The 26403-nt window shown below is 48.8% G+C and overlaps 1 protein-coding gene across 1 annotated transcript; it reads left to right on the plus strand.

Annotated features, from left to right (window-relative positions):
• rnpepl1 (arginyl aminopeptidase like 1) lies at positions 1-26229 on the plus strand. The gene is made up of 11 exons (XM_056283287.1): positions 1-786; positions 1139-1279; positions 5648-5799; positions 8511-8627; positions 9856-10091; positions 11050-11163; positions 14557-14669; positions 15047-15155; positions 18675-18902; positions 21269-21411; positions 25953-26229. Exons 1-11 carry the CDS (start codon positions 313-315, stop codon positions 26202-26204), a joined length of 2079 nt encoding a protein of 692 aa, XP_056139262.1. The 5' UTR covers positions 1-312; the 3' UTR covers positions 26205-26229.
• The last annotated feature ends 174 nt before the right edge of the window (positions 26230-26403 follow it).

Consider the following 26403-nt stretch of genomic DNA (forward strand, 5'->3'; position numbering starts at 1 on the left):
TCCTGTTTTGTGCAGGGCGTCCAGAGACGGTCCTTCCTTCACTTCAAGTCTTTCTTGTCGCCGTGGTGGGTCCGGGTCCGGGTCCGGGTCGTGGTGTGTCAACACGTACCTTTATATTCTCTCTAGAACAGAAAACTCGAACCTGGAGGAGCCGAACGTCCGTCTACTTCCCCCGTCCCGATGGATTTTACATAGACTTTGTTCTGAGCTCGTCCCACTTCTCATCTGAGCCTCGTGCTTTCAACGGGACGGACCCGCTTAAAGGGGAGCCGAACTCGGGCTCCGGATCGGATTTTAAACCGGGAGTCCGTTATGGCAGAGTCCCAACAGCGACCCGCGGCGCTGTGCTGCTGCCGCAGAGCGCCGCCGCTCCCCGGCGGATTCCGGTTCCGGTCCCGGTGTCACCTGGTCGACGTGGCCTCGGCGTCCAACTTCCACTGCTTTCAGCTGAGCCACTTCCACCTGGACCTGCGGCTGAACTTCGCCGTGAAGGAGGTGACGGGTTGGCAGGTGCTGGACCTGGTTCCGCTACGGTCCGGACTCCAGACTCTGGTCCTGGACACGCACCCGTCCCTCCTTATCCACTCCGTCGACTGCCGGGTACGGTCCGGGTCCGGGTCGGGGTCCGCGTCCGAGCAGGACGGCCCCGTCATGTCGCTGACCTATCGAGTGGACCCGTTCAGCGACTACGGCTCGTCCCTGAACGTCACGCTGCCGGCGGCCCTGCTGGATCCGAACCGGTCTTTCCAGATCACCGTCCGCTTCACCAGCACGGACGGACCCGCGGTGAGTGGGCGTGTGTGTGTCTGTGTGTGTGTGTGTGTGTGGTGGAGGAATAGAAAATGACTATCATCATCATCATCATCATCATCATCATCATCATCGTGTCTCCCCGTGTGTGTGTGTGTGTGTGTGTATATAATGTGTGTGTATCTGTGACGTCTGTGTGTGTGTGTATGTTGTGCGTAACACGTGTGTTAGATTTGTATATTTATGACGTGTTTGTATCCATAATATGTGTGTGTCCGTGATGTGTGTGTCCGTGATGTGTGTGTGTCCGTGATGTGTGTACTTATGATATGTGTGTGTGTGTGTGTGTGTGTGTGTGTGTGTGTGTGTGTGTGTGTGTGTGTGTTAGATGTGGTGGTTAGATGCTGAGCTGACGTGTGGACGGACTCGGCCGTTGGTCTTCACTCAGGGTCACTCGGTGTGTAACCGCTCCTTCTTCCCCTGCTTCGACACGCCTGCTGTGAAGAGCACCTACAGCGCCACCGTCAGGGTGAGTGTCACTGCACCCGCTGCTCCGCCACATACGGCACCCATACTGGACTCATACTGGACACATACTGGACCCATACTGGACTCATACTGGAACCATACTGGACTCATACTGGAACCATACTGGACCCATACTGGACACATACTGGACACATACTGGACCCATACTGGACTCATACTGGACTCATACTGGAACCATACTGGACCCATACTGGACACATACTGGACCCATACTGGACCCATACTGGACACATATGGGACCCATACTGGAACCATACTGGACCCATACTGGACTCATACTGGACCCATACTGGACACATACTGGACTCATACTGGACCCATACTGGACCCATACTGGACTCATACGGGACCCATACTGGACACATACGGGACCCATACTGGACTCATACTGGACCCATACGGGACCCATACTGGACACATACTGGACTCATACTGGACCCATACTGGACCCATACTGGACACATACGGGACCCATACTGGAACCATACTGGACTCATACTGGACACATACTGGACACATACTGGACACATACTGGACTCATACTGGACCCATACTGGACACATACTGGACCCATACTGGACACATACTGGACACATACTGGACCCATACTGGACATATACTGGACACATACGGGACCCATACTGGACCCATACTGGACTCATACTGGAACCATACGGGACCCATACTGGACTCATACTAACCTATACTGGACTCATACTGGAACCATACTGGACACATACGGCACCCATACTGGACTCATACTGGACCCATACTGGACACATACTGGACTCATACTGGACTCATACTGGACACATACGGGACCCATACTGGACTCATACTAACCTATACTGGACACATACTGGAACCATACTGGACTCAAACTGGAACCATACGGGACCCATACTGGACTCATACTGGACCCATACTGGACCCATACTGGAACCATACGGGACCCATACTAGACACATACTGGACCCAAACTAACCCATACTGGACATACACTGGGCACATCGTGGATTCAGAGTAGACACATACTGGACCCATACTGGACCCATACTGGACACATACTAACCCTTACTGGACCCATACTTGACTCCTACTAACCCATACTGGACGCATACTGTACCCATACTGGACACATACTGGACCCATACTAACCCATACTGGACCCAAACTAACCCATACTGGACCCAAACTAACCCATACTGGACACATACTGGACCCATACTGGACCCATACTAACCCATACTAGACCCAAACTAACCCATACTGGACACATACTGGACCCACACTGGGCCCTTAGTGGACCCATACTGGACATACACTGGGCGCATCGTGGATTCCGAGTAGACACATACGGGACCCATACGGGACCCATACTGGACCCATAGTGGCCTCATACTAACCCATACTGGACCCATGGTGGACCCATACTAACCCATACTGGACACATACTGGACCCATACTGGACCCATAGTGGACCCATACTGGACATACACTGGGCGCATCGTGGACTCAGAGTAGACACATACTGGACCCATGAGGGACCCGTAATGGACGTATACTGGTCCCATAGTGGACTCATACTAACCCATACTGGACCCATACTAACCCATACTGGACCCATAGTGGACCCATACTGACCCATAATGGACACATCCTGGATATACACTGGGTGAATCGTGGACTCAGAGTAGATACATACTGGACCCATGAGGGACCCGTAATGGACGTATACTGGTCCCATAGTGGACTCATACTAACCCATACTGGACCCATACTAACCCATACTGGACCCATAGTGGACCCATACTGACCCATAATGGACACATCCTGGATATACACTGGGTGCATCGTGGACTCAGAGTAGACCCATACTGGACCCATACTGGACATGTACTGGGCGCATCGGGGACTGATAGTAGACGCATAGTGGACCCATACTGGACCCATAGTGGACCCATACTGAGCAACACTGGACGCAAGTGCGATGCATACTGGACCGATACTGGACACATACTGGACCCATACTGGGCCCATACTGGGCCCATTCTTTTTTTTAATCTTTTTTTAAATTTAGCCTTTATTTAACCAGGTTTGTCCCGTTGAGACCAGTTACAAAGGAGACCTGGCTGAGAACAGCAGCAACACACGTTCAACAAAAAGTCAAGGACAACTAAAATTCTGCTTCTGCTTTTCAGAGGACGGAGACACATTTATTTCTCAGTTGTCCAGAAGGAAAGCAGTCAGCCTGTAGTCCTGACTCTGTAGTCCTGACTCTGTAGTCCTGACTCTGTAGTCCTGACTCGCCTGCCTCGCCCGTGCTGGGTTACCACGTTCCTGAAGGACTTCTGACAGCTGCACTGTCAACCAGGCCTTATGATCCCCTTTCATTCTACATAGCGGGGGGGGTTACACATCAATGAAGTGGGTGTGGAAATAACTCCACACCCCCGCCCAGTGTGGAAATAACTCCACCCCCGCCCAGTGTGGAAATAACTCCACACACCCGCCCAGCGTGGAAATAACTCCACCCCCGCCCAGTGTGGAAACAACTCCACACCCCCGCCCAGTGTGGAAATAACTCCACACACCCGCCCAGTGTGGAAATAACTCCACACACCCGCCCAGTGTGGAAATAACTCCACCCCCGCCCAGTGTGGAAATAACTCCACACACCCGCCCAGTGTGGAAATAACTCCACACACCCGCCCAGCGTGGAAATAACTCCACACCCGCTCAACGTGGAAATAACTCCACACACCCGCCCAGTGTGGAAATAACTCCACACACCCGCCCAGCGTGGAAATAACTCCACACGCCCGCCCAGTGTGGAAATAACTCCACACACCCGCCCAGTGTGGAAATAACTCCACACACCCGCCCAGTGTGGAAACAACTCCACACCCCCGCCCAGTGTGGAAATAACTCCACACACCCGCCCAGTGTGGAAACAACTCCACACACCCGCCCAGTGTGGAAATAACTCCACACGCCCGCCCAGTGTGGAAATAACTCCACACGCCCGCCCAGTGTGGAAATAACTCCACACACCCGCCCAGCGTGGAAACAACTCCACACCCGCTCAACGTGGAAATAACTCCACACACCCGCCCAGTGTGGAAATAACTCCACACACCCGCCCAGCGTGGAAATAACTCCACCCCCGCCCAGTGTGGAAATAACTCCACACGCTCGCTCAACGTGGAAATAACGCCACACCCGCCCAGCGTGGAAATAACTCCACACCCGCTCAACGTGGAAATAACTCCACACGCCCGCTCAACGTGGAAATAACTCCACGGTCGCTCAACGTGGAAATAACTCCACACCCGCCCAGCGTGGAAATAACTCCACACCCTCTCAACGTGGAAATAACTCCACACGCCCGCTCAGCGTGGAAGTAACTCCACACCCGCTCAACGTGGAAATAACTCCACACGCCCGCTCAGCGTGGAAGTAACTCCACGCTCGCTCAACGTGGAAATAACTCCACACCCGCTCAACGTGGAAGTAACTCCACACCCGCTCAACGTGGAAATAACTCCACACCCGCCCAGCGTGGAAATAACTCCACGCCCACTCAACGTGGAAATAACTCCACGCCCGCTCAGCGTGGAAATAACTCCACGCCCGCCCAGCGTGGAAATAACTCCACACCCGCTCAACGTGGAAATAACTCCACGCCCGCCCAGCGTGGAAGTAACTCCACGCCCACTCAACGTGGAAATAACTCCACGCCCGCTCAGCGTGGAAATAACTCCACGCCCGCCCAGCGTGGAAATAACTCCACACCGGCTCAGCGTGGAAATAACTCCACACACCCGCCCAGCGTGGAAATAACTCCACACACCCGCTCAACGTGGAAATAACTCCACGCCCGCCCAGCGTGGAAGTAACTCCACGCCCACTCAACGTGGAAATAACTCCACGCCCGCCCAGCGTGGAAATAACTCCACACACCCGCCCAGCGTGGAAATAACTCCACACACCCGCTCAGCGTGGAAATAACTCCACGCCTGCTCAACGTGGACAAACAAGGCAGTTAAAATGCTCCAGATTATGCAAGAACTTAACACTACTTCCTGTTTTTGATGTCAGTGGTTGTAACGCCCATCAGTTAGATGTGGATATCTGTTTTTATTTGTGTTTCTCATGACAACAGACATTCCATCGTCACACCGACTGGTTTTGTTGGTGTGATCACAACATGGACACAATGCAGACAACATAGAAACACCAGCTGTAAACCCAAAGGATGTGACGGCGTTGTTCATTATCCAGATCACTTGATAAGATCACATGATGATTGCAGGCGTCTCAATGTGGTTGTGGTTGTGGTTTGCAGGTTCCAGACGGAGTGACCGTATTGATGAGCGCCTCCCGGAGTTCATATTCTCAGCAGGACCGAGTCTTCCAGTTCTCCATGGAGTTCCCGGTCCCGGCTTACCTGGTGGCCCTTGTAGCAGGAGAGCTGCAGCATGTGGACGTGGGCCCACGGTGTGTATTCAGTATTTCACATCCACCCTGACAGAGTCCCAGAGCTCCGCCTGGCTTTTAGTGTTTCCTCCAACTGCTGGCAGCATACAGGAGCTCTGACTAAAGAGTAAAAGCAGGGAGGAAGTATTAATGATCACTACACAGCGGCCCATTAATACTCGCTAACAGAATGTCAGAGTTGGGATCTGACTTTGATAGATCAGATCGCCTGTTTCTATGGCAGCATACAGTGGATATAAACACGCTACACACCCCTGGTAAAATGGCAGGTTTCTGCTAAAATGGCAGGATTTTGTGATGTAAAAAAAATGAAGCCAAGAGAAACCATGACAGAACTTTTTGCACCTTTAATGTGAAGTTGGAACCGATAAAACTAAAGTGAAGAACAATCAGAAACATTTTAGGGGAGAAAAAGTACAAAACTTACTATAACCTGGTTGTAGAAGTGTGTACACGCTTTTATAATTGGGGGCGTGGCTATGTTCACAATGAACCAATCGCATTCAAACTCATGTTTGATAGTAGTTAGCATACACCTGCCAAGCGGAAGTGACTGTGATTAACCCAAATAAAGTTAAGCTGTTCCTGTAGGGTTTTCCTGACATCTTCTTGGCTGCATCCAGCTGCAAAAGCCATGGTCACCAATATCTTACAAAGCATGAAAGGAGTCTCATTGTTGAAAGGTATGGATCATCAACAAGGCATTAGATCTACCATGGAACACAGTGAAGACCATCATCAACAAGGCATTAGATATACCGTGGAACACAGTGAAGACCATCATCAACAAGGCATTAGATCCACCATGGAACACAGGGAAGACCATCATCAACAAGGCATTAGATCCACCATGGAACACAGTGAAGACCATCATCAGCAAGGCATTAGATCTACCATGGAACACAGTGAAGACCATCATCAACAAGGCATTAGATCCACCTTGGAACACAGTGAAGCCCATCATCAACAAGGCATTAGATCTACCATGGAACACAGTGAAGACCATCATCAACAAGGCATTAGATCTACCATAGAACACAGTGAAGACCATCATTAACAAGGCATTAGATATACCATGGAACACAGTGAAGACCACCATCAACAAGGCATTAGATCCACCATGGAGCACAGTGAAGACCATCATCAGCAAGGCATTAGATCTACCATGGAACACAGTGAAGACCATCATCAACAAGGCATTAGGTCTACCATGGAACAGAGTGAAGACCATCATCAACAAGGCATTAGATCTACCATGGAACACAGTGAAGACCATCATCAACAAGGCATTAGATCTACCATGGAACACAGTGAAGACCATCATCAACAAGGCATTAGATCCACCATGGAACACAGTGAAGACCATCATCAGCAAGGCATTAGATCTACCATGGAACACAGTGAAGGCCATCATCAACAAGGCACTAGGTCTACCATGGAACACAGTGAAGACCATCATCAACAAGGCATTAGATCCACCATGGAACACAGTGAAAACCATCATCAACAAGGCATTAGATCCACCATGGAACAGAGTGAAGACCATCATCAACAAGGCATTAGATCTACCATGGAACACAGTGAAAACATTCATCAACAAGTGGAGGAAATCTGGCACAACAGTGACATTACCAAGAACAGGACGTCCCTCCAAAATGGATGAGAAGACAAGGAGAAACCTGGTCAGGGGGCTGCCAAGAGGCCTACAGCAACGTTAAAGGAGCTGCAGGAACTTCTGCCATGTCCTGGTTGTTCCCTACACGTGACAACAATCTCCTGTATTCTTCATATGTCTGGGCTATGGGGCAGGGTGGCAAGACAGAAGACTCTTCACACGAGAAAAAAACCCATCCAAGGCCAGCTAAATGCTGCATAAAGATACATCCAGTCTTCCTAAACCATGTGGAAAAATGTGTTCTGGTCTGATGAGAACAAGGTTGAACTTTTTGGCCATAATTCCAAAAGGTATGTTTGGTACTAGAACAACACAGCACGTCAGCAGAAGAACAGCAGACCCACAGTGAAGCATGGTGGTGGAGCATCAGGCTTTGGGGCTGCTTTTCTTCAGCTGGAACTGAGGCTTTAGTCAGGGTGGAGGGAATCATGAAGAGCTCCAAACACCAGTCGAATCTGGCTAAAAACTGTCAGGCGTTTACTAGAAAGATGAAGCTGAAGAGGAATTTCACCTTTCAGCACGACAACGAGCCAAAGCACACATCCAGATCCACAAAAAGAATGGCTTAACCAAGAGAAGATGGTTTTGAAAAGGACCAGCTGGGGCCCAGAACCTGAATCCAGTTGAAAATCTGTGGACTGACCTGAAGAGGGAGGGCTGTGCACAGGACATGCCCTCACAATCTGATGGATCTAGAACGTTTTTGCAAGGAAGATTGGGAAAATATTGCCAAGTCAAGATGTGCCAAGCTGAGAGACTCTCACCCAGAAAGACTCAGTGCTGTAATAAAACCAGAAGGTGCTTCAACAAAGTAATAGTTCTTTTCTGTAAAAGGTTTGTTTGTTTTTCACCCGAATTTCCTCGGTTGCATTTTCACATCAGATGTGGAAAAAGTTATATGACATCATATCTCATTTTTTTACATCACCAAAGCCTGACATTTTAGCAGGGGTGTGTAGACTTTATATCCACTGTACATGACATGCTGCGTCATTTGAGTCTGTTCTAAACCTCCTCTTCTCCAATCCCCTTTCAGGAGCCGGGTGTGGGCGGAGCCATGTCTGCTGCCGTGTGCAGTGAACAAACTAGGGAGCAGTGTGGAACGCTGGTTGGCCGTGGCTGAGGACCTGTTTGGGCCCTACCTCTGGGGGAGGTCAGTTGCCCTCACACCAACAACAACCTGCCCTTTGGCAAGGCACTTCATCCCCGTCAGACTGTGGTTGTACTGGTCAGCTCCCAGTGTCAGCCAGTGGAGGACTCTGCTTGTCCTTGGCGTTGGTGTCATTAAGACAGAGCTCGGTCTTGTGGCTCGGGGCAGACTAGATTAGATTAGCCAGGGATGTTAATTTTCTGGAGGTGATACTAGGTATGTGAGGAACACTGTTGCTGTGTCTGCAGCTCCGTTCACTCTGTCCATTACCCTGTCTGTCTGTCTACGGTCAGGGGGAAGTCTAAACTCTACCTTATTTGGGCGTCCGGGTAGCGTGGTGGTCTATTCCGTTGCCTACCAACACGGGGGTCGCCGATTCGAATCCCCGCGTTACCTCCGGCTTGGTCGGGCATCCCTACAGACACAATTGGACCGTGTCTGCGGGTGGGAAGCCGGATGTGGGTGTGTGTCATGGTCGCTGCACTAGCGCCTCCTCTGGTCGGTCTGGGTGCCTGTTCGGGGGGGAGGGGAACTGGGGGGAATAGCGTGATCCTCCCACGTGCTACGTCCCCCTGGTGAAACTCCTCACTGTCAGGTGAAAAGAAGCGGCTGGCGACTCCACATGTATGGGAGGAGGCATGTGGTAGTCTGCAGCCCTCCCCGGATCAGCAGAGGGGGTGGAGCAGAGACCGGGACGGCTCAGAAGAGTGGGGTAATTGGCCAAGTACAATTGAGGAGAAAAAAAGAGGGGGGGGGGATCCAACAAAAGCCCTCTACCTTATCTGCCTAGTTTTTGTGTGTGTGTGTGTGTGTGTGTGTGTGTGTGTGTGTGTGTGTGTGTGTGTGTGTGTGTGTGTGTGTGTGTGTGTAAGTGGATGCTGTCTTAGTGACTCTTAACAAGGATTCATTGATCACCTGTTGACTCGGTAATATTTCTGTACTTGGAAAAGAATCACAGAAAACCTGCTAAAACTTAATAATTTCCATGAACTAACCGATCAATAGACTTATTGATTGGTGTATGTACTTATCAACAGACTGTATTGATCAATAGACTGATTCACTGGTAAATCTTTAAATTAATGAACTGATTGATGTGTATTGATCTGTTTATTGACCAACTGATGGAGGTACCAGTCAGAAGACTCAGTGAGGAATGCACTGATCAATAGATTGATTGATTGGTGGATGCACTGATCAGTAGACTCATTGATTGATTCCTCCCACACAGGTGTGACATTGTGTTCCTCCCCCCCTCCTTCCCCATCGTTGCCATGGAGAACCCGTGTCTGACATTCATCATTGCCTCCATCCTTGAGAGCCGGGACTTCCTGTTGATTGACGTCATTCATGAGATTGCTCACGGCTGGTTTGGCAACGCCGTCACCAACGCCACATGGGAGGAAATGTGGCTGAGCGAAGGGCTGGCCACCTATGCCCAGAGGAGAATTACTACTGAGAGCTATGGTAGGAAAACGACTCCTATTTACTACCACTGCTTCTTAAAACTGCTATTAACACTTGTATTACTGAGGCCTATCAGAGTCGGTGTGCTGTCGTAGGGGAAGTACCAGTTGTACCAGCAGTTTTCAGTGGGTAGGACCGGGAGTGTCCCTTCAGAGAGCATCAAGTCACCACGGCCTCCCCCATTTAATGAAAGGCATAATAATAATAATTAATCCACTCTGTTTTAAAATAAAGGGTTGAGGTGTCCAGGTAGTGTAGCGGTCTATTCCGTTGCATACCAACACGGGGATCGCCGGTTCGAATCCCCGTTTTACCTCCGGCTTGTTCAGGCGTCCCTACAGACAATTGGCCGTGTCTGTGTGTGGGAAGCTGGATGTGGGTATGTGTCCTGGTCACTGCACTAGCGCCTCCTCTGGTTGGTCGGGACGCCTGTTCAGGGGGAGGTGGAACTGGGGGGAATAGCATGATCCTCCCACGCGCTACGTCCCCCTGGAGGAACTCCTCGCTGTCAGGTGAAAAGAAGCGGCTGGTGACTCCACGTGTATGGGAGGAGGCATCTGGTAGTCTGCAGCCCTCCCCAGATCAGCAGAGGGGGTGGAGCAGCGGCCGGGACGGCTCGAAAGAGTGGGGTAATCGGATGGGTACAACTGGGGAGAAAAAGGGGGGGGGGAATCATCGAAGTGTCTGGGCTTTCTGCTGGGTTCAGACCATTTCTTGTAATTCCCTACTTTTTTTTTGCACCTCCTTTGAAACTCTTTGGCGTCCCCCAGGGGAGGCAGGCCTCACATTTTGAAAACCCCTAAACTATATTATCATTACCTCTGTGGTGCTCCTGACATTAAAGGTACTAGTAGTGATTCTTGAAGTCATGAAATGGTTTGCAGTAAAACTAAGAGTGCAGTCAGCATCGACTCATACACACACTCTGTTGTGACCTATCTGCCATCTCCTCGCTCAGGTGAGGCCTTCACCTGTCTGGAAACTGTGTTCCGATTGGACGCTCTTCACAGACAGCTGCGCCTCTTAGGAGACAACAATCCTGTCAGCAAACTGCAGGTCGAGTTGGAGCCAGGTAAAAAAACATACACACACATTCATACTACTACAATGCTGCTAGAGAGTTTGTGAACCCTTTAGATTGTCTGAATTTCTGCATAAAATTTGACCTAAAATCTGAGTCCTAAAACTAGGACTACTAAAGAGAACCCAGTTAAACAAATAACACAAAAAAGTACTTTTTCATTTATCCATTTAGCAAAATTATCCAAGAGTTAAATGTCTTTGTTGGAGAAGGTATTTGATCCTCTAGGATTATCAGTTCATTTAAAGGGGTAATTGGAGTAAGAGGTTTCAATCAATGGAGTAACAATCGGGTGTCAGTTTAGCAGAACCCGCCCTACTGAAACAACATTACCTGGGACTTCACTGTCAAAGTTTGGTCTTCACCACACAGGTTTGTAGAAGTTTGCAATGCCTTGATCAAAGGAGATTTCTGCCCGGAAAAGCTTGCAAAACTATTTCTGAAGAGTTTGGGCTCCAGGAATCCACTGTTGGGCAGATGGTCTACAAATGGAAGAAATTCAACACCGTTGTTACTCTCCCCATGAGTGGTTGTCCAACAAAAATCAAACCAAGAGCAAAGCGCATAATATTCCAGGATTTCACAAAGAACCCTAGGGTAGCAGCTAAGGCTCTGTAGGCCTCTGTTGCGTTGGTTAAGGTGAGTGTTCATGAGTCCACCATCAGGCAAACACTGAAAAGAACAGTGTGCAAGGCAGGATAGCAAGGAGGAAGCCCCTGCTCTCCAAGAAGGTCATGGCTGCCCATCTAAAGTTTACTAAAGCACATGGATTAACCAGAAGGCTATTGAAAGAATGTTCTGTGGACGGAGGAGTCCAAAATAATGTTCTGTGAACAGAGGAGTCCAAAATAAGACTTTTTGGTTTAAACGAGAAGCGTTATCTTTGGTAAAAATCAAACACTGCATTCAAACATAGGAACGTCATTATGGGCAAGTTCAGCTTGGATTTCTAGTCTCCACCTGTGCCTCAGCTAAGGGACGTGCTCTAGGTGCCACTCAAAACAAAACTTCCTTGTTCTTTTCACCTTATATTGCAAACTAGTTACGTTTCCAACAGTGAAAATGGTTTCCCAGAAAATGAGTGCAGAGAATCAGGACACATTTTACAGGGTTTTCGCTGACTTGGATATTATACCGTATTTATTCGAGCCATAGTATACGACCAAAGAAATGCAGCGGAGAGAGGCTGAGACTGCTGCTGCATTAGCCTAGCAAGAGGATATGGCCAGCAGGGACCATCCAGAACCTGAGCTGCTGAGTAGAGGTCGTCCCAGATCCACCGGAACCCTTGGACCCAAGACCCGTATATGTTAGAATTCACATTTTATATGGTCAGTCAAGTCCTGGTCGGGTCCTGTTCTATTACTGCGGGCCTCGGGTCTGTTAAAAATTAGGTGTAATATCTGAGAGACTCTGAGAAGACCCACCGTGATCAAACAGCGCCGAGATAGAAGAGGTCAGACTCGTCTTGGGGAGCAAAGATGAATTAGCAATGCTAGCGTTAGCAGCCATGGCAACAAATGAGCAATCGTTATTGCACTGTTACAATTTAATTTAGCAGACGCTTTTATCCAAAGCGACGTACATCTGAAGAGTCAATACAACACAAGCAAGGATCTAGTCAGGGGACAACAGTGCAATTAAGTGCCAAAAAATGAGGTTCAGGGGTGTCCGGGTGGCATGGCGGTCTATTCTCTTGCCTACCAACAGAGGGGTCACCGGTTCGAATCCCCGTGTTAACTCCGGCTTGGTCGGGCGTCCCTACAGACACAATTGTCCGTGTCTGCAGTTGGGAAGCAGGATGTGGGTATGTGTCCTGGTCGCTGCACTAGTGCCTCCTCTGGCCGGTCGGGGTGCCTGTTTAGGGGGGAAAGGACGGGGGGGGGGGATAACGTGATCCTCCCCCGTGCTACGTCCCCCTGGTGAAACTCCTCATTGTCAGGTGAAAAGAAGAGGCTGGCGACTCCACATGTATTGGAGGAAGCATGTGGTAGTCTGCAGCCCTCCCCGGCCTGGCAGAGGGGGTGGAGCAGAGACCGGGACGGCTCGGAAGAGTGGGGTAATTTGTGTTTTATTAACACCATCAGGTGTGGAGATGTTGGAGAAAGAGCTGGGTCTTTAGCTTCTTCTTAAAGATGGGGAGGGACTCAGCAGATCGAATGGAGTTTGGTAACTCGTTCCACCGCAGGGGAACTACAGAAGAGAAGAGTCTGGCTAGTGACTTAGGGCCCTGTTGTGGCAGAAGTGCCAGGCACCTTTCATTGGCAGAGCGTAGTGATCAGGACTGAGTGTAGACCTGAATGAGGGAGTTCAGGTAGGCGGGAGCCGTTTTAGTTGCTGTTTTGTAAGTGAGCATTAAGGTTTTGAATTTGATGTGGGCAGTAACTGGGAGCCAGTGGAGGGATGTGAACAGTGGAGGGATATGAACAGCGGAGTGATATGAACAGCGGAGTGACATGTGCTGTTCTGGGGTGGTTGAAGACCAGACCTGCCGCCGCGTTCTGGATCATTTGCAGAGGTATGAAAATGCATGCAGGGAGACCTGCCAGTAAGGAGTTGTAGTAGTCAGCGTGTGATAATACAAGAGCCAGTACCAGGAGTTGTGCTGCATAGTCAGACAGGAAGGGTCTAATTTCCCTGATGTTGTACAGGGCAAATCGGCACAACCGAGCAATCGAGGCCACGTGAACCTTAAAGGTTAGTTGGTCATCAACCATGACACCCAGGTTTGGGGCAGACTTTGTGGGCATGAGTTGGGTTGATCCGAGCTGGATATTGACCTGTTGTTGTAAGGATGGACTGGCTGGGATGACAAGGAGCTCAGTCTTAGATAGGTTAAGCTGAAGGTGGTGTTCTTTCATCCATGCAGAGATATCAGCAAGGCATGACGATATCGTGCCGAGGCTGTGAGGTCACCTGGTGGGACTGGTAGGAAGAGCTGGGTATCATCAGCATAGCAGCGGTATGAGGGACCATGGGAGCGGATGATTGCACCAAGTGAGGTGGTGCACCAAGTGAGGTGGTGTATATTGAGAAGAGAAGGCCAAATTCCTCCCGAGCCGACATGCAGGACTGATCATCAGTCACCGAGAACGTCTGGTTGGCGTTAGTGCTGCTGAAGGGGGTCACGCCAGTTGCTGAAGGCAGAGTCACATATTTAACGTTGGATCATTTTGCTCAGTAAATAAATGGAAAGGTGTCATTTGTTTTAATTGGGTTTTCTTTCTTCTTGTTAATTGGGTGTGAGCCAGGTAAATAACACACACACACACACACACACACACTACTCATCACACTTTACACACGACACTTACACTGTAACCACCTCAAACGTGTACACACCTCCTCACTGTATGAGTGTACATCTCTCTCGCTCTCTCGCAGGTGTGAACCCCAGCTCTCTGATGAACCTCTTCACATATGAGAAAGGCTTCTGTTTTGTGTCCTACCTCTCTCAGCTTTGTGGAGACACCAGACGCTTCGACAGCTTTCTCAGGGTGAGACACACACACACACACACACACGAAGCCTCCTTCAGTGATGGTGTTTTGTTGTTGTTGTTTTCCCCCCTTTTTCTCCCTAATTGTACTTGGCCAACTACCCCACTCTTCTGAGCCGTCCTGGTCTCTGCGCCAGAGGTAACACGGGGATTCGAACAAGCGATCCCCGTGTTGGTAGGCAACGGAATAGACCGCCACACCACCCGGACACCCCTCCTTCAGCTATTGTGATGGTAAATGGAAGTATATGTCTGTGTTTGTAGGCCTTAATGTCAGAGTTTATGGTCTGTGTGTGTGTGTGTGTGTGTGTGTGTGTGTGTGTGTGTGTGTGTGTGTGTGTGTGTGTGTGTGTGTGTGTGTGTGTGTATTTGCAGGCCTATATCTCGGAGTTCAAGTTCAGCAGCGTGATCGCTCAGGATCTGATCGACTACTTCCTGGATTTCTTCCCTGAACTGAAAGAAACCTCTGTAGCCCAACGAGAAGGTGAGGAGAGAGAGAGAGAGAGACCGACTGACCGACTGACTGACTGAATGACTGACTGACTGAATGACTGACCGACTGACCGACTGAATGACTGACTGACTGACTGACTGACTGACCGACCGACCGACTGACTGACTGACTGACTGACTGACTGACTGACTGACTGACTGACTGACTGACTGACTGACCGAATGACTGACTGAATGACTGACCGACTGAATGACTGACTGACTGACATGACAGAACTCATTGGTCCCGGTGTAACCAGTCAGTATACCAACAGAAAGTGTCGGCACTTCCCAGTGAGGACATGGGCATCTGTACATGCTCGGTGTCAAAAGTTTCTTGTCTTTCTAAACCGGTGGAACATCATTTATACCAGCGCTTCAGGAGCGCCACCCTCGGTTGTGCTGCTGTCGTGTTGGAACACGTTCACGCCGCACCTGAAACACTCACCAGTTTGTCCACACACACTGGTCAAGTTTGTCAGCCAAGTTTTTGTCTGACCAGCATTCACAAGGTTGTCCCGAAGGGCTGTACAACACGACAGTATATGGCATATGGCGCCCTCTAACCTAGGACCCTAGAACCGAATGAGAAGAAACAAGAAACCTTATCAGGAAAAAAAAAACATGGGGGAAACCTCAGGAAGAGCAGCAGAGGAGGGGTCCCTCTTCCAGGATGGACAGACATGCAATAGGTGTCAAATGCAGAAAATGCAGAAAATAATAATAATCATTATCATGTAACATCACAGATTACACAGAGCAAGGTTAGAATACATAGTTAATGCTACAAATTTAGCAAATTCGAGCATCCGATCAGGATGCCTCCTGGGCACCTTCCTTTGGAGGTTTTCCGGGCACGGCCAACTGGGAGGAGACTCCGAGGTAGACCCAGAACTTGCTGGAGGGACTACATGTCCAATCTGGCCTGGGAACACCTTGGGATCCCCCAGGAGGAGCTGGAGGGCGTTGCTGGGGAGAGGGACGTCTGGAGCGCCCTACTTAGCTTGCTGCCACCGCGACCCGACCCCGGAGAAGCGGCTGATGATGAGATGAGACGAAGGAATTTAGCAAATTCAAATGTGCTGGATAATAAAAGTAAAGAGAATGAAATTTAGTGAATCTGTGACCATCCGAGACAACGTCAGGAACCCCACAGAGATTCAGTCAAGAGCTGACGGGACAAAACCAGCTCTGCTCAGTGGAGTCCTGCAGAGAGAACAGAGTTCACATGCACACAAGAGGCGAGCCAAACTGACACAGCATTCACACTGAGACAAAGAAGACTAGATGAGAGTGATGCTGGAGTTGTCGTAGCTAAAACAAATGTATAAAACCGATTTTAAAGGTGAACAGTGCAAAGATAGTATAAATCTCCAGGACGGTGGGAAAACAGGACGCATCATAAACAGGCTCTGATGTCATCAAGCAGCTGAAAGAGAGAGAGGGCGATGGTCCATGGTCATCAGATAGTCCATAAAGGTAGAGGATTTGTTCTGGAAAGCGAGACAAGAGAGACGGGGCAGGGGGGCAGGCACACAACATGGGCACACGTGCTCAGAGATACAAACAGAAGGTTAGTAGAATGGTGCGATGCGTTCAGAAAGTTTAGGAACATTCTCATCGGCTGGACAAAACCAAGAGATTACTGCTAAGACCTACAGATACAATTACATTGAGACTGAGAGCCTCCCAAAAGAAGGTAGCTGTGACAAAGCTCAGAAGGAAGTCAAACTACCAAAGAAGTAAAACAACTAGTTGAAAGCTAGTGAGAACAGATGGGTTTTCAGGTTAGAGTTGAAAGAGTCTACAGAGTCAGATTCTGTGATGGTGGCTGGGGGATTCTTCCAGAGAAAGGGGGCGCTCTGCAGCCTGCAGACTTCTTTTTAATTCTAGGGACACAGAGGAGGGCTGTACCTTGAGAACGGAGGGCACGGAACAGTACACAAGGCTGTATAAGATCTGACAAATAACAAGGGGGCAAGCCCGTTATGTATTTTATAGGTTAAAAGTAGCACTTTAAAGTCCGGTCTGGCATGAATGGGGGGCCATGCCGATTCTAGGAGCAGCATTTTGAACCAGCTGAAGGTTTTTAGTGCTAGTGCGTGGGAGGCCGGAAAAAAGGACGTTGCAGTAATCTAATCTGGATGAAGCAAGAGCATGGATCAAGATCTAAGCAGCAGCAGCCATGGACAGAAAGGACCAAATTTTGACAGTGTTTCATAGGTGGGAAAAAGGAGGTTTTGGTGATTCCTCTAAAGTGAAATTCAAAAGATAGGGATTGATTGGAAAAAACCAAAACAAGATTTTTGGCTGTGTAACTGGGAGATCACATAGTTGTCAAGAGGTACTGTTTCTGGGTCATAAAGGTGACTGTCTTGCAGGGCCGATAACCAGCATCTCACTTTTTTCAGAATCAAGTAGTAAGAAATTAGATGACAATTTTCTTTCCCATTTTTCTCCCCAATTGTATCTGGCCAATTACCCCACTCTTCCGAGCTGTCCCGGTTGCTGCTCCACCCCCTCTGGTGATCCAGGGAGGGCTGCAGACTACCACATGTCTCCTCCGATTCATGTGGAGTTGCCAGCCGCTTCTTTTCAACTGACTGAGGAGTTTTGCCAGGGAGACGTAGTGTGTGGGAGGATCACGCTATCCCCCCAGTCCCCTCGCCCCCCGAACAGGCGCCCCGACCGACCAGAGGAGATGCTACTGCAGTGACCAGGACACATACCCACATCCGGCTTCCCACCCACAGACATGGCCAAGTGTGTCTGTAGAGACGCCCGACCAAACCGGAGGTAACACGGGGATTTGATCTGGCTATCCCCGTGTTGGTAGGCAACGGAATAGACCACTATGCTACCCGGTCGCCAGATGACAATTTTTTCACTGCAGATAAGCATGCCTCTCGATTTCTGATATGAGAATGATTATCTGACTTGACAGGTACATACAGCTGGGCATCATCAGCGTAGCAGTGAAAATTTATTCCACAGCTCCGTATAATATGGCCAAGAGGAGAAATGTAAAGGATGTAATGGGAGAATAACAAAGGACCAAGAACTGAGCCCAGGGGTATACCATATTTCACTTGCAGAGAAGTCAGATGTAACATTACCATGGAAGACACACTGTGTTTTATCAAATAAGCAAGACTAAAGCCAAGACAGAGCCAGACCTGAAGCACATAGGTAATTCTCAAGGCGGTCCAAAAATATACCATGATCAGTGGTGTCAAAAGCTGCGCTAAGATCAAGCAACAGTAGCACTAATGTGGAATTGGAATCCATCGCGTTGCAAAAGATTGTTCACCACTTTTGTGAGTGTAGTTTCAGTGGAATGATAGGCTCTAAATGCAGATTGAACTGGTTCAAAGAGATTGCTATTGGAAAGATAGGCTGAAAATTGATTAGTTACAACTCTTCCCAAAAATTTGCAAATGAAAGGTAGGTTTGCATTTGGTTTATAGTTATTGAGAACCCCCAGACTGATGACATCACATCCTGTGTGCAGGTCTGGAGTTTGACCGCTGGCTGAACGGATGTGGACCTCCACTGTGTGAGCCTGATCTGTCTGCTGGGGAGGTTCTGATTCGCCCTGTCCAGAACCTGTGTGACCTCTGGGGCTCCAGTGACCCCCCCAACCCCCAGGCTTTGGAGACCTTTGACCTCTCCTCATGGAGCACCTTCCAGACCGTTCTGTTTCTGGACCGAATGCTGGACCGCTCTCCACTCTCACATGGTACACAATCCTAATACATTGCTAATAAATACTGCTAATATTACTACTTCTGCTACTACCAATGGTACAACCACTAGAACTACTTCAAAGAAAGTTGAATCAGTTCATCTGGATACAGTCTTTATTGACAGCAACATTTCATTACTCATCTAAGTGACCTCTTCAGTCTCACCTGACTGCAGGTACCCCACCCTTATAAACAATACAGTGGTATAATGATGACCGAAACCAACGATCAGTTTCATATGCAAATAGGCGTGGCCATTAACTAGAGTTACAATGGTCATGTGTACTATTCACAGAATATTGGGGAATGTTGCAATCACAGCATTGTAAGATGGCGACAAATGTACTCTTAGCCCCCCCCCCCCAGTTCAGAGATGGTGGTTCCCTCTTCATATAGATGGACTCTTTGACTCCCTGTTCAAACCAGAGTTCCTCCCTATCAAGGATGTGCACATCCTCATCCTTGAAAGAGTGACCAGTTGTCTGTAGATGGTGTAGACTGTGGAGTCCTGGTCTGTTAATGGTGTAGACTGTGGAGTCCTGGTCTGTTAATGGTGTAGACTGTGGAGTCCTGGTCTGTAGATGGTGTAGACTGTGGAGTCCTGGTCTGTAGATGGTGTAGACTGTGGAGTCCTGGTCTGTTGATGGTGTAGACTGTGGAGTCCTGGTCTGACGTGTTAGCTCTCCTGTGTTGTGTCATCCTCTTGGCCAGCGTCTGTTTGGTTTCCCCAACGTACAAGTCACGGCAATCCTCCTGGCACTTAACAGGTACACTATATTGCTCTGTTTGTGCCGGGGGACCTGATCCTTGGGGTGGACCAACTTCTGGTGCAGCGTGTTTTGGGGTTTGAAAGCAACTGAGACGCGGTGTTTGGAAAATATGCATCTCAACTGTTCCAACACTCCCACCACATACAGAATCACCACTGGTTTACACTTAGACAGCTGTTGTCCTCTTCCTCTTTTCGATCCACTGGTGCACTGTTTGGACGTTGTCCTGGTTAGGATAACCACACTTAACCAGGGCCTGTTTAATGTGGGATTTCTCCTCTTCCCCGGCTGCTGTGTTGGTGGGGACGTGGTCAGCTCGGTGGTCCAGCGTCCTGATGACTCCTAGTTTGTGCTGCAGTGGATGATGAGAGTCAAACCTTAAGTACTGATCAGTATGTGTTGGTTTACAGTAAACATCAACAATCAAATGTCCCCCATCACCAACTGCAACTTCACAGTGTAAGAAGACTACCCTGTCATGTTCCACATCCTCCCTGGTGAACTTGATGTTGAGTCCACAGAGTTCATGTGGTGGTGAAATGTGCTACACCCTGAGATTTAACTTTAACCCAGGTGCCGTCCACAAATCTGAACCAGTGGCTAGGTGGTGTCCCTGGATAGGACATCTGCTGCCATCTTACAATGTTGTGATTGCAACTATTCCCCAATCCTCTGTGAATAGTGCACATGGCTATTAAAACTCTGGTTAATGGTCACGCCTATTTGCATATGAAACTGGTCATTGGTTTGGGTCGTTATGCCACTGTATCGTTTATAAGGGTGGGACAGCTGCAGTCAGGTGAGGACACTGTGTTGTTTATAAGGGTGGGGACACCTGCAGTCAGGTGAGACTGAAGAGGTCACTTAGATGATGATGAAACGTATCTGTCAATAAACGTTGTGTCCAGATGAACTGATTCAACCTTCTTTGACTTCTCTACTACTACTACTACTTCCGGCTGCTCCCGTTAGGGGGCGCCACAGCGGATCATCTGTTTCCATCTCTTCCTGTCTTCTGCGTCTTCCTCTGTCACACCAGCCACCTGCATGTCCTCCCTCACCACATCCATAAACCTCCTCTGGCCTTCCTCTTCTCCTCTTCCCTGGCAGCTCCATATTCAGCAATTGACTCCCTTCCCTGGATTACTGAGCAGCATCAAGACACTAGAACTACTGCTACTAATAGTAGTATTTTCACTGATACTACTATCATACTGATACTCTTATCATACTGATACTATTAATACCACCAACAGAAAGCTGGTAAAGTGAAGGCTTAACAGTCTTTCAACTGTGAGAGGTTATTTTCACCTGCTGGATTTTGGTTTCTGCACAGCTTTACGTCACACAGGAACACTGGAATGTCCAGGGACTGATCACATTACCCAGCATCCTTTGGGGACCTTGACCTCATCATGGTTGCAGAGAGTCTCTGAGGCTTCCCGCCTGTCTGTGTGTGTTTCTGTGTGTGTGTCTGTGTGTGTGTCTGTCTTGCTCTGTGTGTGTGTTTGTGTGTGTGTGTGTGTGTGTGAGAGAGCGAGAGTGGGATGTGATGGTCTGTCTCTCTCTGTCTGTTCATCTCTCTGTAGAAGTGATGGTGTGTCTCTCAGGCTGTTACTCTTCTCTCTGTGATGAGATGAATGCTGAGGTCCGGATCCGCTGGCTCCAGATTGTGGTCCGAAACAGCTTCTACCCGGACCTGCCCCGGGTCCGCAGCTTCCTGCACAAACACGTAAGCCAATCCACCTCTCTTACTTCCCTGACATTAAATCTGATCATCGTGGTCCTGTTCAGGTCAATAAACCAACAGGTAGAATATGTTTAAACAACCTCATTAATGTCCGGTAGTGAAGAGGTCAAAGGTCACCGCCACAGCAATGGGATAGGATCTCGTCATCAGATGTCGGCTGGCATGATGTGAACATGTTTAACATTCAAAGCCGAAATGATTTATAGAGTTAGTGAGGAAGGGGGCGTCCGGGTAGCGTAGCGGTCTATTTCATTGCCTACCAACACAGGGATCGCCGGTTCAAATCCCCGCGTTACCCCGAGCTTGGTCGGGCGTCCCTACAGACACAATTGGCCGTGTCTGCGGGTGGGAAGCCGGATGTGGGTATGTGTCCTGGTTGCTGCACTAGCGCCTCCTCTGGTCGGTCGGGGCGTCTGTTCAGGGGGGAGGGGGAACTGGGAGGAATAGCGTGACCCTGCCACGCGCTACGTCCCCCTGGTGAAACTCCTCCCTGTCAGGTGAAAAGAAGCGGCTGGCGACTCCACGTGTGTCAGTGGAGACATGTGGTAGTCCACAGCCCTCCCCGGATCGGCAGAGGGGGTGGAGGAGAGCCCGGGACGGCTCGGAAGAGTGGGGTAATTGGCCAAGTACAATTGGAGAGAACAAGGGGGAGGGGGGGGGATAAGTGTGGAAATAGAGGTGCTTCCAGAGCGGTGACAGCAGGGAACAGACATGTATGTGTAGACAGGCAGCCAGGATGAAGGTGGGCTTTATCTTTCCCATGAGATCTGGCACACAAAGAAGATTTCATGAAGAAGAATCAACAGAGACAAGAGTTCTTTTGTGTCCAAAGCAGTGCCAAAAAGGATGGTGAGGAAGTGGTACATGAGACCGCTTAATATACAAAGCAGGCAGACAGACAGACAGACAGACAGACAGACAGGCAGACAGGAAGAGAGACAGGAAGAGAGAGAGTGTTAGTTCAACACGTCGTCATCATCAGAGTGAGCCTCTCTTCAAAAGTTGTCTCCATTTCTTCTGCAACCTCATAAACAGAACACACAGAACACATAGAACACATAGAACATAGAACACAGAACACACCGAACACATGGAACACATAGAACACAGAACACACAGAACACATAGAACACAGAACACATAGAACACAGAACACACAGAACACATAGAACACAGAACACATAGAACTCAGAACACACCGAACACATGGAACACACCGAACACATGGGACACATAGAACTCAGAACACACCGAACACATGGAAGACATAGAACACAGAACACACAGAACACATAGAACACATAGAACACAGAACACACAGAACACATAGAACACAGAACACACCGAACACATGGAGCACATAGAACCCAGAACACATAGAACTCAGAACACACCGAACACATAGAACACAGAACACACAGAACACATAGAACTCAGAACACACCGAACACATGGAACACATAGAACACACAGAACACATAGAACACAGAACACACAGAACACATAGAACACATAGAACACAGAACACACAGAAAACATAGAACACAGAACACACCGAACACATGGAACACATAGAACACATGGAACACATAGAACACACAGAACACATAGAACACATAGAACACACCGAACACATGGGACACATAGAACACAGAACACACCGAACACATGGGACACATAGAACACAGAATACACAGAACACATAGAACACAGAACACATAGAACACAGAACACACAGAACACATAGAACACAGAACACATAGAACTCAGAACACACCGAACACATGGAACACACCGAACACATGGGACACATAGAACTCAGAACACACCGAACACATGGAACACATAGAACACAGAACACACAGAACACATAGAACACATAGAACACAGAACACACAGAACACATAGAACACAGAACACACCGAACACATGGAGCACATAGAACCCAGAACACATAGAACTCAGAACACACCGAACACATAGAACACAGAACACACAGAACACATAGAACTCAGAACACACCGAACACATGGAACACATAGAACACACAGAACACATAGAACACAGAACACACAGAACACATAGAACACATAGAACACAGAACACACAGAAAACATAGAACACAGAACACACCGAACACATGGAACACATAGAACACAGAACACATAGAACACACAGAACACATAGAACACATAGAACACACCGAACACATGGGACACATAGAACACAGAACACACCGAACACATGGGACACATAGAACACAGAATACACAGAACACATAGAACTCAGAACACATAGAACATAGAACACAGAACACACCGAACACATGGGACACATAGAACACAGAACACATAGAACTCAGAACACACCGAACACATGGGACACATAGAACTCAGAACACACCGAACACATGGAACACATAGAACACAGAACACACAGAACACATAGAACACATAGAACACAGAACACACAGAACACATAGAACTCAGAACACATAGAACATAGAACACAGAACACACCGAACACATTGGACACATAGAACACAGAACACACAGAACACATAGAACTCAGAACACATAGAACACACCGAACACATGGAACACATAGAACACAGAACACACCGAACACACGGAACACATAGAACACAGAACACACAGAACACATAGAACTCAGAACACATAGAACACACGGAACACAGAGCACACGGAACACATGAAACACATAGAACACAGACATAACACACTAGGGGTGGCACGATTCACAAACCTCGTGGTTCGATACGTCTTGTGGTTCGATACGTCTTGTGGTTCAATACGTCTTGTGGTTCAATACGTCTCGTGGTTCAATACGTCTTGTGGTTCGATACGTCTTGTGGTTCGATACGTCTCGTGGTTCAATACGTCTCGTGGTTCAATACGTCTCGTGGTTCAATACGTCTTGTGGTTCAATACGTCTTGTGGTTCAATACGTCTTGTGTTTCGATACGTCTTGTGGTTCAATACGTCTTGTGGTTCAATACGTCTTGTGGTTCAATACGTCTCGTGGTTCAATACGTCTCGTGGTTCAATACGTCTCGTGGTTCAATACGTCTCGTGGTTCAATACGTTCAATACGTCTCGTGGTTCGATACGTCTTGTGGTTCAATACGTCTCGTGGTTCAATACGTCTCGTGGTTCAATACGTCTCGTGGTTCAATACGTCTCGTGGTTCAATACGTTCAATACGTCTCGTGGTTCGATACGTCTCGTGGTTCGATACGTCTTGTGGTTCAATACGTCTCGTGTTTCGATACGTCTTGTGGTTCAATACGTCTCGTGGTTCAATACGTCTTGTGGTTCAATACGTCTTGTGGTTCAATACGTCTCGTGTTTTGATACGTCTCGTGGTTCAATACGTCTCGTGGTTCAATACGTCTCGTGGTTCAATACGTCTTGTGTTTCGATACGTCTCGTGGTTCAATACGTCTTGTGGTTCGATACGTCTCGTGGTTCAATACGTCTCGTGGTTCAATACGTCTCGTGTTTCGATACGTCTCGTGGTTCGATACGTCTCGTGGTTCGATACGTCTCGTGGTTCGATACGTCTCGTGGTTTGATACGTCTCGTGGTTTGATACGTCTCGTGGTTTGATACGTCTCGTGTTTCGATACGTCTTGTGGTTCAATACGTCTTGTGGTTCAATACGTCTTGTGGTTCAATACGTCTCGTGTTTTGATACGTCTCGTGGTTCAATACGTCTCGTGGTTCAATACGTCTCGTGGTTCAATACGTCTTGTGTTTCGATACGTCTCGTGGTTCAATACGTCTTGTGGTTCGATACGTCTCGTGGTTCAATACGTCTCGTGGTTCAATACGTCTCGTGTTTCGATACGTCTCGTGGTTCGATACGTCTCGTGGTTCGATACGTCTCGTGGTTCGATACGTCTCGTGGTTTGATACGTCTCGTGGTCAACATGACGGCCTGTAACTTGTGCGTCATTGTGTGCGTCACGTCAGTATTTATGACGTGTTGGTCGCATCATTTCCTTCAGTTGTTGTTATACGTGTCACGTGTTACAGGCCTTGTTGCGTGTGGTAGATCAGCAGGTTGTGTTTTCCGTTTTGTTCTTCAGGTAATGTTTTCACTCTTTCTGTTCTGCTATTCCAGTTCCACCACGTCTCTCTGAGGTTTAAATTGTTTAAAAATAGTGTTAAAGTTGTTAACATGTTAATGTTGGTGTCAGCTAGTTTCATAACAGACACACTAACACGTGTGATGCAGTAATATCTCAGCTGGGTATTTATCTTGACACAATATAGAGTTTAAAACCACAGCAGTCATTTTGACCGCCCTTGGTCGTTTTAGGTAGGAGTGAAATCCCGGTCGTTCCGGCGTTAATGACACGCGATGTGGCGAAATGGGGAGCGCCGCGAGCCGTGAAGACCGTATCGAACGGTTCGGACTTCGGCCCGGTACCGTCCCACCCCTGTAGAACAGCTCTCCAGCCTGTGTGTTTGTTTAGTCGGTATGTTCTCTGTCCGCAGACGTCAAGGATGTACACTGTGCCTCTCTACGAGGAGCTGGTTGCCGGGGTGATGAAGTGTGTCGCCGTGGAGATATTCTACCAGACGCACGGCCGCCTCCACCCCAACCTGAGACGCACCTTACAGCAGATCCTCTTCCAGAGTGGCCCCGCCCCGGCGGTGCTGCCCCCCTCCCCACAGTCTCCACAACCCCAACCCAGCGCCGCCACCACGCCTCCTGTCGCTCTGCGAGACGTCAACGTCTCCGCCTGAAAACACCGCTGTGCCTACGACCACGTCGGCCAACCTCGTGACTCACGGTCGAGCTCGGCCCTGGAGACAAGCTTGTTAACTTTGTCGTCATGGCGATGGACAGCTGATCGTAGAGGTGCCAACACACTGTGAGGAAAAGCTGCAGAAATTGTGGAGACTGTCGGATCCGAGGTTTCTGGAACCTGAGGCCGAGTCATGC

This window comes from Lampris incognitus, chromosome 7, assembly GCF_029633865.1.
Source record: "Lampris incognitus isolate fLamInc1 chromosome 7, fLamInc1.hap2, whole genome shotgun sequence".
Lineage (NCBI taxonomy): Eukaryota > Metazoa > Chordata > Actinopteri > Lampriformes > Lampridae > Lampris > Lampris incognitus.

Excerpts from the sequence above, each read along its gene's own strand:
- rnpepl1 (XM_056283287.1), top strand. The coding sequence starts at position 313 with ATGGCAGAGTCCCAACAGCGACCCGCGGCGCTGTGCTGCTGCCGCAGA. Across the intron at positions 787-1,138 it reads CCAGCACGGACGGACCCGCG|ATGTGGTGGTTAGATGCTGA; the intron begins GTGAGTGGGCGT and ends TGTGTGTGTTAG. Across the intron at positions 18,903-21,268 it reads CCGCTCTCCACTCTCACATG|AAGTGATGGTGTGTCTCTCA; the intron begins GTACACAATCCT and ends ATCTCTCTGTAG.